This window comes from Doryrhamphus excisus, linkage group LG8 (genome assembly GCF_037039965.1).
Source record: "Doryrhamphus excisus strain RoL-2023G ecotype Guam linkage group LG8, RoL_Dexc_Guam_v1.1, whole genome shotgun sequence".
NCBI lineage: Eukaryota > Metazoa > Chordata > Actinopteri > Syngnathiformes > Syngnathidae > Doryrhamphus > Doryrhamphus excisus.
Window position 1 is genome coordinate 8,222,639 of NC_136364.1, and position 14,810 is coordinate 8,237,448.

At 44.5% G+C, this 14,810-nt stretch overlaps 1 protein-coding gene across 10 annotated transcripts in view; it reads right to left on the bottom strand.

Annotated features, from left to right (window-relative positions):
- The window catches only part of ryr1b (ryanodine receptor 1b (skeletal)), a 66,005-nt gene that overhangs the window by 18,122 nt on the left and 33,073 nt on the right, over positions 1 to 14,810 (bottom strand). For 6 of the 10 annotated variants that reach the window (XM_078792715.1, XM_078792713.1, XM_078792717.1 and 3 more), the window contains 25 exons: positions 14,661 to 14,801; positions 14,493 to 14,570; positions 14,340 to 14,415; positions 14,135 to 14,258; positions 13,951 to 14,066; positions 12,492 to 12,559; positions 11,827 to 11,948; positions 11,531 to 11,580; positions 9,777 to 9,837; positions 9,562 to 9,688; positions 9,381 to 9,489; positions 9,217 to 9,298; positions 8,925 to 9,055; positions 8,539 to 8,859; positions 7,772 to 8,012; positions 7,423 to 7,510; positions 7,234 to 7,326; positions 5,236 to 5,406; positions 5,098 to 5,157; positions 3,689 to 3,823; positions 3,496 to 3,608; positions 3,334 to 3,430; positions 3,156 to 3,262; positions 3,030 to 3,081; positions 2,880 to 2,960 (listed from right to left, as the gene is read on the bottom strand). In XM_078792715.1, coding sequence (XP_078648841.1) covers positions 2,880 to 2,960; positions 3,030 to 3,081; positions 3,156 to 3,262; positions 3,334 to 3,430; positions 3,496 to 3,608; positions 3,689 to 3,823; positions 5,098 to 5,157; positions 5,236 to 5,406; positions 7,234 to 7,326; positions 7,423 to 7,510; positions 7,772 to 8,012; positions 8,539 to 8,859; positions 8,925 to 9,055; positions 9,217 to 9,298; positions 9,381 to 9,489; positions 9,562 to 9,688; positions 9,777 to 9,837; positions 11,531 to 11,580; positions 11,827 to 11,948; positions 12,492 to 12,559; positions 13,951 to 14,066; positions 14,135 to 14,258; positions 14,340 to 14,415; positions 14,493 to 14,570; positions 14,661 to 14,801 — 2,844 coding nt within the window. The remainder of the gene's footprint in view (positions 1 to 2,879; positions 2,961 to 3,029; positions 3,082 to 3,155; positions 3,263 to 3,333; positions 3,431 to 3,495; positions 3,609 to 3,688; positions 3,824 to 5,097; positions 5,158 to 5,235; positions 5,407 to 7,233; positions 7,327 to 7,422; positions 7,511 to 7,771; positions 8,013 to 8,538; positions 8,860 to 8,924; positions 9,056 to 9,216; positions 9,299 to 9,380; positions 9,490 to 9,561; positions 9,689 to 9,776; positions 9,838 to 11,530; positions 11,581 to 11,826; positions 11,949 to 12,491; positions 12,560 to 13,950; positions 14,067 to 14,134; positions 14,259 to 14,339; positions 14,416 to 14,492; positions 14,571 to 14,660; positions 14,802 to 14,810) is intronic. The other 4 variants (XM_058079403.2, XM_058079402.2, XM_078792716.1 and 1 more) reach the window with 1 other exon arrangement.

Here is a 14,810-nt window from a genome sequence, read left to right on the forward strand (position 1 = left end):
GCAGCTCTGTCCCATCATCGGGGTGACACCTCTCAAAAACAAACACTTCTTGATATAGATCGACTTGGTTCATTATATTTTTCTTATCACAATAGTTGTCAGGCCAAAAGATTGTGTTGCTGCTGGATGTTCACAAAATCTAAGTCATACTGTAAGTTGGTTTTCTTTTCCAAAATATGAAGGTTTAAAACAACAATGAACAAAGCAGGTTCAGACACCCACCTCAAGTTCTGTTCTTTGCAGTAATCATTTCACACTTTTACATGAAGCATGAAAGTACGGCTTGAAAGTACGCATAAACGCAGTTTGAAAAAGGTTTCTATACCGCAGTACACAAGCAAAAAAACATCAAAACAAGGAAGAATGACCATTACATCAAAATGTTCTATTGTTTCCCCCTCCTGGAAATCTATTGACACACTGCTCAATGTTTGCTGTAATCATTGGAAACATCCTCTGTATCGTACACCGCCATGTTTGTTTTGCTAAGTGATAGTACTTGGATGATGTCACCTCCAGAAATGAGACTGAACAGCGAGAGCAAGTTTGTCATGGCACCATGAACTATAAATTCTTTCGCTTTCAGAAATGTAACAATGTAGGCCATAAATAGAAAACATATATACCATATTTGGGCAAAATTGGATCATGTCAGGGACCCTTTAAGGCCAAAAACAACAGTATACAGTCACAAATGCACTACACTAGTGTTAAAAACTTAGTGAAAAATATTTCACTAAGCAGCACTATTATTGTAACGCAGCTGCTATACACATGTGGTGGAAAGTGTTGGTACCTTTACGCCAAAGACTGAACACACTGCTCCAGATTTGTCTCCCATAATAACATGAGAGTCACAAACCAAATGAGTCACTCGCTCAGCCCACAGGTTTGATTGACTCACTAACGCTCGACCAAGACTCCTGTTTCGCCATCTCATGGGTTGCAAAACTCGAGTTTGAAATGCACACAAGTCGAATTTCACTGAATCATAATTTGACAAAGCCCGAGTTTCACTGACTCTCATTGATTCTCTGATGCTTGATGAAAACTGGAGTTCCACTGACTCCCTGCGGATCGACAAAGACTCCAGTTTCACCGACTCACAGGTGCAAATTGTTGTGTAGTGACTCCAGTGAGCTGCACGGTGGTCGAGTGGTTAGCGCGCAGACCTCACAGCTAGGAGACCAGGATTCAATTCCACCCTCGGCCATCTCTGTGTGGAGTTTGCATGTTCTCCCTGTGCATGTGTGGGTTTTCTCCGGGTATTCCGGTTTCTTCCCACATTCCAAAAACATGCTAGGTTAATTGGCGACTACAAATCGTCCATGTGTATGAATGGCGACCAGTCCAGGGTGTACCCCACCTCTCGCCCAAAGACAGCTGGGATAGGCTCCTGCACCCCCATGACCCTCGTGAGGATAAGCAGTAGAAAATGACTGAATGAATGAATGACTCCATGAATGGAGTACCCGATTCACTTGTGCATGACTCAATGGAACTGAAGATGAACCCGATTCACTGTGAAACAAGCACCTGTGTCACTCCAGTAAGTCTCTCCTAAGAACTCGAGTCGGTAAAAGGAATCAAGTTTACCATCACTAGTCTCCTAGGAGTTTTGCAGCTTGTCCATGTGCATTTTTTTTGTCGTTTTAGAGGACTTTCAGCGGGCATTGTGTGTTTGCTTTCTTTCACAGAGGGTACCAACAATTTGATCCACATGTGTATGTATGCTACACTGTGTGGCACTACTACTACTACATTACTAGACTTTTACACCACATGATTCAATGACCCATCCGCTGCACATCATGCCCGATCCCCAACCCACACACAAAAAACAGTATCAAACCCACCCCTACAACCTTAACCCCCTCCCTGCCTCATAACCTGACTGCATGTAAAATATGAGCTTTTCCTTTCTTATGACACCTGAAAAGATGCATACCATGGGAGATGATATGTGTGTGTCACGGTGCATGTGTGTGTATGGGAGGGGCGTGCACGTGCTGCTGACTGTGCAGGCTTTTACTGGCCTAAGAATGGAGAGGTAGACCTGCAAAGGATGTCCGGGTTAGTGCGGAAAGGGGGCTCTAATGAGGAGGTGAGAAGTCGGGGGCGTGGTGAGTCGGGAAGGGGTCACAAATAGAGCATGTCCCGGAGGCCACAGACAACCAGAGATACTCACTGGACACAACATTAGGTACACCGGCACTGCATCACACTGAGTGGAGTTTCTAACCAAAATGGTAGAAACAGCTCTCGGTATGAAGTGGTGCAAAAACAAAGGACACTAAGAAACATACTGTTAAAATGTTCATTGTCATCTTTGTAAGTGCATACTGTAGTTCTTCTGTTGGATCTCATTCGATTGTGTATGTAATATTATGCCCAGTGGTTGTCTGCAAAACACTTGATCATGTGACCCTCCGGTACAACACTACAAAACACCAACTATTGAAAAAAATGTGTTCTAAAAGTTTTCAAGCTTGTGACAATTCAGTGATTATCCGATGCCTGGATCGTGTCATGAAGGAGGTCACATGATCATTTGCCTGCCATGATGCCGTTGGCCTCGGTAGTTTGTTTTCATTTTCTGGAGACGTCTCTCTGCACTCCTCATGCAACTTAGACAGGGAATCAAATGGGGTCTGCGATGTCCAGCAAAGGCATGCACAGCCCAGTCCATCGCAGTACGTGGTGTGAGTGAAACCACAGGAAGATGACAAAAAAAAACAAAAAAAAACGAGAATGTTGGTGGTGGCCGTTGTTTGTGGAGAAGGGGGGGGATGTGCGAGTGTGTTGATGCCGTGTGGTCACTTTTGGGGAGCTGCTTCTCCGCTGACTCCCCTGTCTCCCCTCCCCTGGTCCCCCCATACCATCTCTGTCTGCCGCACCTCAAAGGATGGCTCCTCCCCCTCCTCTTCCCCCTCTTCGTCATCCTCACCCATATGGCAACTCTGAGGAGAAACCACAGCAAAAGTGTAAGGAAATAAGGAGTTGTTGAACATGTGACGCTATTATCTCACCTTTGCCATGATGTCAGCATATGACATGTACAGGTGGTCTACGTCAAGTTTTCTGTGGCGAGACACAAAAAGAGTCGATCAGTCCCCGTGAGGAGGCGGCTGGCGAGAGAACTGGGGCGCTCCTACATTTTCTCCGTGAGAGCGGTTCGGCTGAAATGAAGAATGAGCTGATGAAGGGGGTCGGGCTTGGTATCCGTCTCTTCTTCCTCTTCTTCTTCTTCCTCCATGGCTTTCTATTGGTTCCAAATCAAAATCTCAGTAAACGCAGAAGAAGTGCGGACTCAGTTGTGCCAAAGGGACTCACAGATAAGTCATCAATCATCTTGTCCTCAAACGAGTAGCCTTCCGTCTCCAACCAGTTGCGCTTGTACGCGTCCAGGAACATGTTGGTGGCTCTGTGCCTGTGAGAGCATGTGAAAGCTTCAAGATGACATCATCACGCATTAGTGTGCTAAGGAAAAATTACGTGGGGATGTTGTAGAGGGGCGTCATCCGGAAACAGGCCACCACGGCCCTGCGGCGCTGCTTGGACAGCAGCTTGTGCCACACCATTTTCTTGGACTTGAAGGGATGCTCCGTCTACAGCAAGAGAGGACATCCACTGAGAAATCGAAAAAGTCTTCCAACAAAGTCTGCTGATTTTTTGATCTTTTACTCACCACCTCAATGTGGTACAGGACAGCAGACACCTCTTGTACCCGTTTCACCACCTTCTCTGGGTCCTCAGCGTCTTCAGCCTTCCCAGACATCTCCTTGTAGAGAGACATCTGCCAGCGCATCGCCGGGTCCTCTACCTACATGTCACACATGGACATGAGATACTCTTCACACGTAAATATAGCATCTTTCCTCAAATAGGGACCTCTGCTGTGATTGACATCATTTCTTAATTGTTGGTTGCATCGTCTACTTGAATAATTCCTTAGATTGAAGGATGTCACTCTGACATCATCACTACAGCACACACCCTATGCAGGGCAAATGTGGCATCTGTAAAGCTGAAAGGCTGTACAGCTTGTTTGAGCACATATAGACAAACAACCATTCACACTCACATTCATACCTATGGACAATTTGGAGTGGCCAATTAACCTAGCATGTTTTTGGAATGTGGGAGGAAACCGGAGTACCCGGAGAAAACCCACGCATGCACGGGGAGAACATGGAAACTCCACACAGAGATGGTCGAGGGTGCAATTGAACCCTGGTCTCCTAGCTGTGAGGTCTACGCGCTAACCACTCGACCACCTTGATTGCGTTCATTTCATTTATATTTAAAATATTAAATTATTATTATATTTTATCAAAATATTTGTATTTTAACCTTATATATTATAAATGGCAAGTTACGTTGATATAGTTTGATATGTATTTGACATATGCTGCATTGTGATTGAGTGGTTTGCATGCAGGCCTCACAGCTCCGAGACGCAAGTTCAATTCCACCCTGAGCCAACTCTGTATGGTGTTTGCATGTGCATGCGTGGGTTTTCTCCGGGTACTCCGGTTTCCTCCCACATTCCAAAAACATGCTAGGTTAATTGGCGACTCTAAATTGTCCATAGGTATAAATGTGAGTGTGAATGGTTGTTTGTCTATATGTGCCCTGTGATTGGCTGGCCACCAGTCCAGGGTGTACCCCGTCTCTCGCCCGAAGACAGCTGGGATGAATGAATACATTTCACATTTTTGTAAATTGTGGTTGCAGCCGAATAATGTTTATTTTGTTTTGTTTTGTTAATTGATACTTTTGTTTTTTTCCCCAAAAAAATTATGTTAAATGTTGAACTGTCCAATTGCAATTATTTTTGTATCATTTTCTGCATGTAAACCTATAGTTGTTGTCTATAGAATGGGTTTTGTGTTAACATTTTTGGGTGTTTGAAATTAATAAATAAGATTATTTTCTATGGGAATATTTGCTTTGGTTAAAGTCCGTTTTGGTTTGAGTCAACCAAGGCCCCACTGTATAAGTTCCCACTTACACTAAAACTGGGCTTAAAATGCAGTCATGAGAACGTAACTAATACGTAGGCCGAAGAACTGTATGCACAAATTGTGGACTTACTTTGCCTTGCAGGTGAAGATTGTTGTGCAAAAACTCCCTCACTTCTTCATCTGTGTCTTTCTGCAAGTAAGAAGCGAGGAGTTTTAAACTTTTCTGTCTGTGAATCGGCAACACAGTGGCCGGCTGCCGTCACAGTACCAGCGAGTATCTGATCTTTGCAAGGTTGATGAGCTCCTGGTCGGCAGGGGAGCACATATTGAGGCCGATGGGAAGCATCTTCTTCAGCGCAGCCACAATGAGGGAGGTCTGCACGGAGTAGCGATCCCCCCGTCGCTTCTTCTTGGTACGCTCCTGCTCTGAGCCTCCGGACTAAAGCGGGAAAGAAGTGTTTACACTGAGCCGTAGAAAATGTACTTTTTAGAGAATGCTTGTGACGTTTTAATGTTAAGCAGTCAAACAGGAAGTGGTTATTATGGGATGGTCAGATTTACATCCTGCAAAGTGACAGCATGCTCAAAAGAAGTGGAAGAGGTTGATCAGAGCAACAACAGCCTCCTGATGGGCTGCACACACAATGAAGCCCGCTTGTTAGTAACAATGTCACACACAACAACAACAACAACAACATCTGGCTTTGGCTCCGTGACCATGGACCGTGCGCTCCTGTACCCACCAGAGCTCATTACTGTCTGTTGCCTGGTCTCATGGTGCCACCCGATCCAGGGGCCACCCGATCACCAGGTAACAGCAGGCCACCACAGTAATGATGCTCATCTGGTGTCTTGTCTTGCAGCCACCATGAAACAAACAGTGATTATGAGGATGTAGACCAGTTAGTACGTGTGATGCAGGCTACCTGCAGCTGACGCTAGCTTTGAATCCCCCTGATAGTCCAGCTGGCTGTGCTACTGATGGAACAACCAAATGGCAACAGCAGAGGATGTGGCTTTTTGGTGAGAACAGAAGGTGAACACAAAGCCAATGTGAACAAAAAAGGAAGGACGAGTCCGCCAACGCTGAATGACACCCAACGTCAGAACCTACCCCCACGCCTCCCAACCCAGCCTATCTACACACAAACTGTTTATTAATCAAACAAAGTAGGATGATGGCGCTCGGCTGCAGGAGGGCACGTCTCCAAACTGCGGCGCCGCTCCTCAGCCGAGCGCCATGACACCTGTCAGGACACTACAATCTACAGCAAAGAGCTTTCATCAAGCCACTGCAGACCCCTAAAGCGTCCTCTCGCACACAGTAGGCCACACACACAAAACATCCTGAACAAAGCCTCTTTCTTTCACACTAAGGTCTAACGTCACATACTGTGGATGTAGAAAATGAACAAAGTCCTTAGGACCACAATGAATTATTTAAAACCTTTTATATGTGATTTATAACCTGTACAATTCTGTAGACTTTTACTACCGATCTTTTTCTGTATGAGCATACAAGCATGACAAGCATGAAGAGCTTCAATTCTGTTAGGTTGTGCTTTTCAACAGGATTTTGTTGCTTTGTCTTGTGTTTTATGCTGTATTTTTAAAGAGTTTGTGCAGGTTTTAAAGTCACATTATTGACTGAGAAGATTTTAAAATATTCATCATGGTCAGAAAAAGGCACATGAACTTTCTACATCCACCATAGCTACTGTACAACAACTATACATAGCCACTCTTCAGTGTGTGTGTGTGTGTGAGTGTGTGTGTGTGTGTATATGTAGGTGGAAGGGGTCTGTGTGTAACGGTTGCGGCGGCCCGCGGTGAAAGCTTGATGAAATGCCTCGCCAAACCCAGGGTGCCATGCGGTCAGCACAGCACTCGTGCACAAACACAGTCTAACCTCTCCGTCTCCGGCCTAGCGGCCCGCCGTCCGGCCCCGATCCAGGACACAAGGAGAAAGCACAGTTAGCGACACGCCACCTGTCCCGTCCCGACACCACAACCTGTCTCTTTAAAAGGCTGCTGGGAGTGTTGTTGTCTTAGTTGTGTGGAAGCTTACTGGTGGATGTCATGCTTACAGTTCTCATGAGTTACCTGACCAGCTTATCCACAGTAACAACCAGGAAAAGAAGGGAACAGCTGATATTAGACGGTTTTATATGTGCAAAGGTTAGTAAGTTATGGACTATCACAGATGAGTTCCACATGTGGGGTAAGTGTCTGCAGGGGGTGGGGACGTCTGCACGTCTGCCCTCACCTTGCTCATCTTGCTCTTACTGTCAGCGGTGAGGAAGGACATGTTGTTGATCTCGTTCATCACCACAAAGTTCTGCTCCTCCCGCTTGAAATTCTGTGGTGATCGAAACATGACGTGATGATATCTTGTAGGGTAAAAAAAAAAAAAAAACAACAGAGACAGAGAGGAGAGCGGAGGAGTAAAGCTCACGTGAGATTTGGACCAGAAGATGAAGACCTCCCCCACCATCCTGAAGAGCTCCTCCGCATCAGGATCCGGACACGTTAGCCATCTCGCCCTGGAGACAAACAACGGTGACATAGGAGATGAATCATTTACCTGGAAGAACAACATTGAACATTCCGGACAAGGGCCTCAAAGGCGCGGCATGTGAAGAAAAATACCGTACCGTAGCTCAAATACACGCCAGCTTCCAGTGGTGTCAAGTTTGTCTTTAAAAACATGATTCCAGACTGCACACGCGATGCATCCTAGCCAGCCTCTACCTCCAGTTAAGTTGAGTTTGAGACCTCTGATTTAAGATGACACCATGTCCTACCTGTTATTGTCCACGTAGCGAATGAGCAAGGGGTAGAGGGCGTAGAGGTCACGGCACAGCACAGCAAATTCGTCTCGGATGGTTCCATTTTCGCTGTCCACCTCCGTCTTGCCTTCCATACGCAGCTGGTCCTCCTCGGCCACCACCTTGCCCGAGCGCTTCTTCAGCTTTTCCATGGTGGGAATGAAGTGGGACTTGAGCATCTCCGGCTTGGCCCTGCTGACGATGGGCTGGGCGAACACTGTGGAGACGAAAACATCCGCTAGAAGAATGTTCTTTCCAAAACATTTACAAAAAATCCTTGGTTCCATTCCCAAGTTGGCGATATTTGAATGCAAGTCGGAATTTATACCTAAATGAACACATGAAGGAAATACAAAATGCAGTCATAAAAACATGAAATACAAGATTTGGAGGGTGCGACATATTGGGAAGAGGACGTCTCAATAATGAGACCACTACAGCTTAGTTATTAGTGTCCCTTTTATAGGAGCACATCACATGTTCAAGGATACCATCTTTATCTTTCAAAACGGTCGTGTTGTTTGAGCGACTTGAACCAGACATGCAACCAATGTTGATCAATGTTTGATTTCACTTTTCACTTTTCTTTGACACACTGCAGTCAGGAGAGTCTACCTCACGATTATAAGACACAGTGAAGGGGAAAAAGTTACTAGAAAAAGTGACAATGTCTTATGTGCTTATGTATGTAAGCACAAATCACCACAATAAATGGCCCATATAAATGTAATGGTGTCACCGACCTGCCAACCTCTTCATCCAGGATGCCTCATCAATACCCAGGTTGTTGACCACAATCTTCATGATGCTTCCTAGCAGCTGGTTGAGATGCTCGGAGGTAACGGAGGTGCAGATCTGGCCCTCCAGCTCTGGGAAGTTCTCCAGTCCCCTCTCCCACCAGCGTGGCAGGTAATTACAGAGCATGGGCAAGGTGATCTCAATCACATGAGGCATTTCGGTATAGCGGGCCCCGGACTCGGCCAGATCGTGGATCTCCTTCATTAGGATCTCCAGCTCTGGGATGTCGGGGCAAAGCTCCTCCACTTGGCTGGGAAGACCCAGAACTGAAGCGAACAAAACAAAAGTTTGAGTTTTTGTAAAGTGTTCTGTTGGCAGTGGGTGGACTCACTGGTTCTTTCTCGAGGAGTTTTGGTGGTGTAAACGGAAAAGGCATTGAACTCATTCAGCACCGGCTCCAGGAAGGCGACGGGCATGGCGGCTGCTAAGTGGGCCAAACACTCGCCGAGAGCTGGCCGCTGCCTGCACATGGATATACCAAAATCATGCGTCAAGGGATAAATCTCTACTGGCTTCAAAAACAGACCGGTTCTTTGAGAATAATGAGTACAAATATAAGACGTTTTTCTAACACAATCTCTTATAATTTAAGTGAAAACACACTGACAGATTTCTCCACTCACTTTTCAACATGCGGCGTCTTGACGGTGCCCAAAGAGTAGATGCTGCACATGATACGATAACAGGATATTTGCAAGTCGTCCACTGAGGACACACAAGGCAGAGGTATAGTGTTATTTTAGCTGGCGCCAACTTTTGCTGGTGTGGAAATGCTTTCGTCACTCACTCATGACGTCATCTCCAAACTGGTGCTGAGCAATGTGGTCAAACAGTGAGGTGAGGACCGGCAGCAGGGCGGTGGTGGTGTAGTTGATGTTCTGGGCTACACCTTTCACCTACAGCAACACCAGGGTTCACTTTACACGTGCTAAAAACAGCACGTGCTAAAAACGGGCTCATTCCCAAACCTGGTTGCGGCTGGACACTTTGCCCAGCTTGAGATTCTCCACCATCTTCTCGATGTCGTCAGCGGCGCTCTCAAAGAACTGGCGCAGGCCGGCCTTGACGATCTCAGGCCCTGACTTCATGACAGTCCTGGGAAGGCGACACCAGAATGAAGTCACTTAAAAATAAGTGCAGGCCAAGGATGCTGACGATGCAAGGAGGCAAGACTGTGCCGCACCTGGCATCCAGCGAGCGGGACAGAATGTGCAGGCAGTTGACCACTGCGCTGGCGTCCGATCCTGAAGCAGCAGGAGGGGGGGGGGGGGGGGTTACAAAGCGCAATCCCTAAAACACTAGTACTAAAACATTTCTGTATCAGCTTCTACTACAATGTGGACTACTACTACTACTACTACAACAATCTCTCTCACTGGACCCCTCCAAATAACTTTTAAACCTGTTGCTATTCTTAAATTATTGTACATATTGAACTATTCCAGTGGTTTCTGAAGGGAGAGAGTCTGTGTTAACGATAATCATACGGACCACATCACAGAAGCTCCTTGATACAAAGCAGAGTGGGTTCTACAAAGCAAAGTGGGGGTTTGTAAACAGAGCAGCTCAAGCGGCCCTTGTAGCGGAGAGGGTCAGAGACAATGAATGTTCTTCAGAAAAGTCATATTTTATACCTGAGGCGTGTTATTTTTACTGTTTTGATTTTGTGTCGCTTATTTGCTGTGTTTGTGTGGAGGAGGTCATCTGGGAAGTAAACAACAGACATCCACATACTGTTGACATGTTATAGTTCATATTTCAAATCCCACATCCTTTATTCATTTACATTGTGAGTGTCTTCAGTAAAAAGCTGACCTTTTTAGCATGCAGTAAAGCAAACAACCTCCCAAGCACATACAGCAATACTTTTACACCGAAAATAACACAAATCCTTTACCGAATCATAACAAAGTAGGATTCCTTCTTTATAAATGGAATATTTTTATAGTTACGGCATGTTCAGGATCTTGTAAATATGCTTTAAAGCCATATATAGATGAATAACACCCCAATCGTCACCTTTCTTTTCGTATTATTAATATAATTGATATAATCAAAGAAATGAACCTTTTAAGACAGATGACATGTTAGGGTGGCAGAATCTGAATTGGACAGGAAGTGATGTTGTGGCTTGTTGTGGGCTTTGGCCTCAACAGTAACCTTTGTTATTATTATTGGTCCTGCTGTGTTATAATTTAAACCTGCAATAAAAAAACAGTTGTGGTGCTTGTCTCAACAAACAATGACTGACACCTAGTGGTTAATGTAGAATACTTCATTTATGGCTGTCTAAATGGCTAATACAGTATTTCTATTTGCGTACATTTAGCTATTTTTGTGCTTGGAAATGCTTAATTTGGGCAAGACAACTGTACTGTTTTACTAATAATAGGCTGTAGTCAACCACAATACATTTATTAATGAATAATTTTTTTTAAAAACGCGATGAAGCGAGAAAAAGACCGCGACGCAGGGAAGGATGACTGTAATATTTACATATATGACCCGGGCCCTGCTGCAAGATGCTTGACTTGACCCTGATCTACATATGTAAATACAATGCCATTTTATTAATGAGCTTAATGACCTTTGGCTCATCCTACATTTTTAATCAAATTTAAGCTGTCCTTGAACGTCACCCTCTGACAAAGAACATGTGATCTGATCACCGACACCCACATGTCACATGACAGCGATGGAGAGAAGCGCACGTCTCACGTAAGCCAGGCTGAAAAAGCATTGCAGGTTCACCCATTCCAGCTCAAAGCACGCTCAGCTTGTTAGCGGCAAAAGACAACTCTGCAAACATGGACGCCTAAGGAGCGTCGGATGCGTGAGGAAAGCGAGAGAGAGGAATGAGAGCACGAGAGGGTGACCGGCATCAGAACAGAAAGAGGAAGTGAGGACAGACACACTATCAGCATGCAGATTGCTTACCAAAAAGAGAAACTCTGTGTCTCACCAAAGCAGCCAACTTACAGAAGATACTGACACAGGAGAAAATAAGGAGGACAGGAAGAGGATGATGAGGACAACCAGGGAAGGTAAGATGTTGGAGGAAAGCTAACATTAGGAGGGGCGTGAAAGTGGGAGAGGACAGATACCATCACACACAATTGTTTTTTTTTTTACTGAAGGTAAAGGGAATGCTAATGACTTCATGTCAAATAACCTCACTTCCTGCTACAGTTTGAGCTTTGAAGAATTTTATCGCAAGATTGCTCTGAACGCACCTTGCTATCATTTCCTTCTCTTTGTTGGAGGAATGTCCTCCACTACCCAGGACTTTGGCAGGAGTGGAGAGGAAGTAGAGACAGTGGTTCTTGAAGTACTGATTTACCAGTGGCAAGAGAATCTGGGGGAAAAAAAACAGGTTAAAACATCCTGCACTTACTAGTAACATAACAATACGCATAGCTATTGGCTGTCCTACAAGTGATTGGCTAATTTGCATATCATTTGCATATGATGCAGTAACAGACGCTATAGGAAAAAAGCACAACTTCATAGGAGAGTGTTTAAAACACCTCAATTACCTTTAGAACTACACATAAACTTAGTTTGTTCATTTACAATTGGCCATCAAAATAAAATATTTGTAATATTTTACCCCATCCAGCGGCTGTCAAAGTCTACACAGCGTAATAATTACATCCGGTCTTCACCTTTTATCTTTAGCATTTAGGACTAATTGTTTTCATTCACACAGCTAAGTGAGTGCGTCTGAATGAGGCTTGATTAAGAAATATTCTTCCTACTCCTTTTCGGACATTCATACCTATTGTGAAGCTGTACTCATGAGATGTATTTCAGTGTCAACTCAAACATGCTCAAACAATAACAACTACTCGAGTGACGTCCACACGTAGCAACACTTGTGGAATATGAAGTTCCCCACCTTGGCAAAGAATTTAATCTCCTGCTCGTGTGGCGATTTCTCCACTCGACCGCTGCTGACCACCGCCTCTGTTAAGAGACGCAACATGAGCAAAGATTCAAGATTTAACGGATCCCTGACATGATTCATCACCTTTCTTAAATGTTATATCTTGTTTGTAATTATGTTCTACATTGTTCAATTTTTGAAAGCAAATGGTAAATTTGTAAAAAATGACAGTTAGTAGTTCAGTCTTATTTCTGGAAGTGATGTCATGGGAGTACTATCACTCAGGTCAACAAACAGCGCTGTACGAGACAGAGAATGTTTAGAGATTATTATTATAGCTATAGGTATAGCTATATAGATATTAAGATTTGAGCCATGGGTCCACAGTTTGAGGGGAAAAGAAGGGAGAAACATTTGAAGATGAAATAGAGAACTTTTAGAACATAAAGATGAAGATTGGTCACCTTGAAAACACAGAATGGTAAGTGGAGTTGCTTATGCTTTAATGATCGTTTTTAATGGGCTTCTGAATGAGTATATAAGGTTTTTATAGCCTGCTGTATTTTGGATTTTGTCACCATATGGATGGTTATATAACATTTATAATGTTTTACAGCACTGTGAAGAATATGCCAAGTGGTCTACATTGTGGTCATCTATGATCATGTAGTTCCAAGTACTGCTCGGCAATTGCAGACATTAAAAGGACTTGCCTATGGACTACCAGATATTATTTCTCTCATATTGAAAACATGATTTGAAAAACACAAAAATAATAAATAAAAATAAAATTTAAAAATTGGCTTTGAAAAACATTGTCTTATATTCTGGTTACATTATGTAAACAAGACATGACTTGCTCTGTTCTGTGGCAACTTTGATGTCGGTCTTCTCGTCCTTTTTCATTCTGTACCGGCGGAATAGCACCCTTTTTCAAAGTGAGTTGATTCTGTACTTTCAAGCTAAATGCTTCATGTGAAGGTATTCCGTCATCATGAACATCCAGCAGCAACACAACGTTTTGACATGATTACTATTTTGATGAAAAGTATACTGAACCAGATCAGTCCAGGGTGTACCCCGCCTCTCGCCCGAAGACAGCTGGGATAGGTTCCAGCACCCCCGCGACCCTCGTGAGGAAAAAGCGGTAGAAAATGAATGAATGAATGAGTATACTGAACCACGTGGACGATCTAACTCAAGAAGCATTTCTTTACACTGCTTTAGCTCAGACGTGTCACCCTGATGACGCCATTTCCAGAAATTAAACTGGACTGTGAGAGCTAGCTTGGGGCCATCAACTAAAAACAGCATTTTTTTCAAATTTACCATTCGCTTTCAAAAACTGGACTATGCAGAACATAATTATAAACAATATATAAACATATTAAACCAAAGTTGATGAATGATGTCAGGAACCCTTTGACCTTCAAGCAACACATGCTGGGAAGTGTGTGTCTCTCCAACACACCAAGATGAGCAATGAACTCCTGGGCGATGTCCATCCATTTAAGGAGCTTCTGGAGGAAGCCGTAGGCAAAACGCTTCTCAATGGAGGAGATGTCTTGTTCCATGTCCTTCATGCCTCTGAGGACGGCGAGATGAAGTGTGATGTGGCGTCACTTGGACTGAAAAGGTGGAAGAAAACGTCTGACCTTGTCACAGCGTATCCGTTGAGCTGGAGGAACTTGAGGAGGTCCTGAGCTTTTTCTCTGTCTCTGGCCTTCTCCTTAGCGGTCAACGTGTCGTAAGGTACCAGCAAAGGATGGGTGCCACCGCCTGAAAGGAGACGTTACGGATTTAAAAAGGCCCCTAGCGACGAGCAACTCATTATATCATAGACAGACTATTCTTTCCCACCTTTGGACTGAAGCTCCAACTTCTTCTTCCGGCCCCAGGTATTGTGGTAGTTCTCGGCCAGCTGCTCGGCCATGGACTGCACAGAGCGGAGAAGCAGAAGAAGCTGGTGAAGCTCTGCAGAAAGCCATGTATGATGAGATGAAGGATGCAAACCTGCAGCTCTCTAGACAAAGCCATTGCCGTGATATCTATAGGCTGAGGGCTGTAGCCATGGCTGGGATCATACGTGGCCTGGAGACAGAGAGGATAGTCATCATCATCATCATCATCATCATCATCATCATCATCCTGGAGAAAGACTGATTAAAAATACCAGATTACCTGTGCGGTTTGGGAGATCTTTCGTGTGGCGGCCTTCTTCTCCACCTCTGTCTCGCCATCCCGGGCTTTCTCCAAGGTCCACTCCCACGCCAGCATGGCTTTGATGGACTCTTTAATTGGCCAGCGGTAGATCTCCTTGTCCTGAGAAGC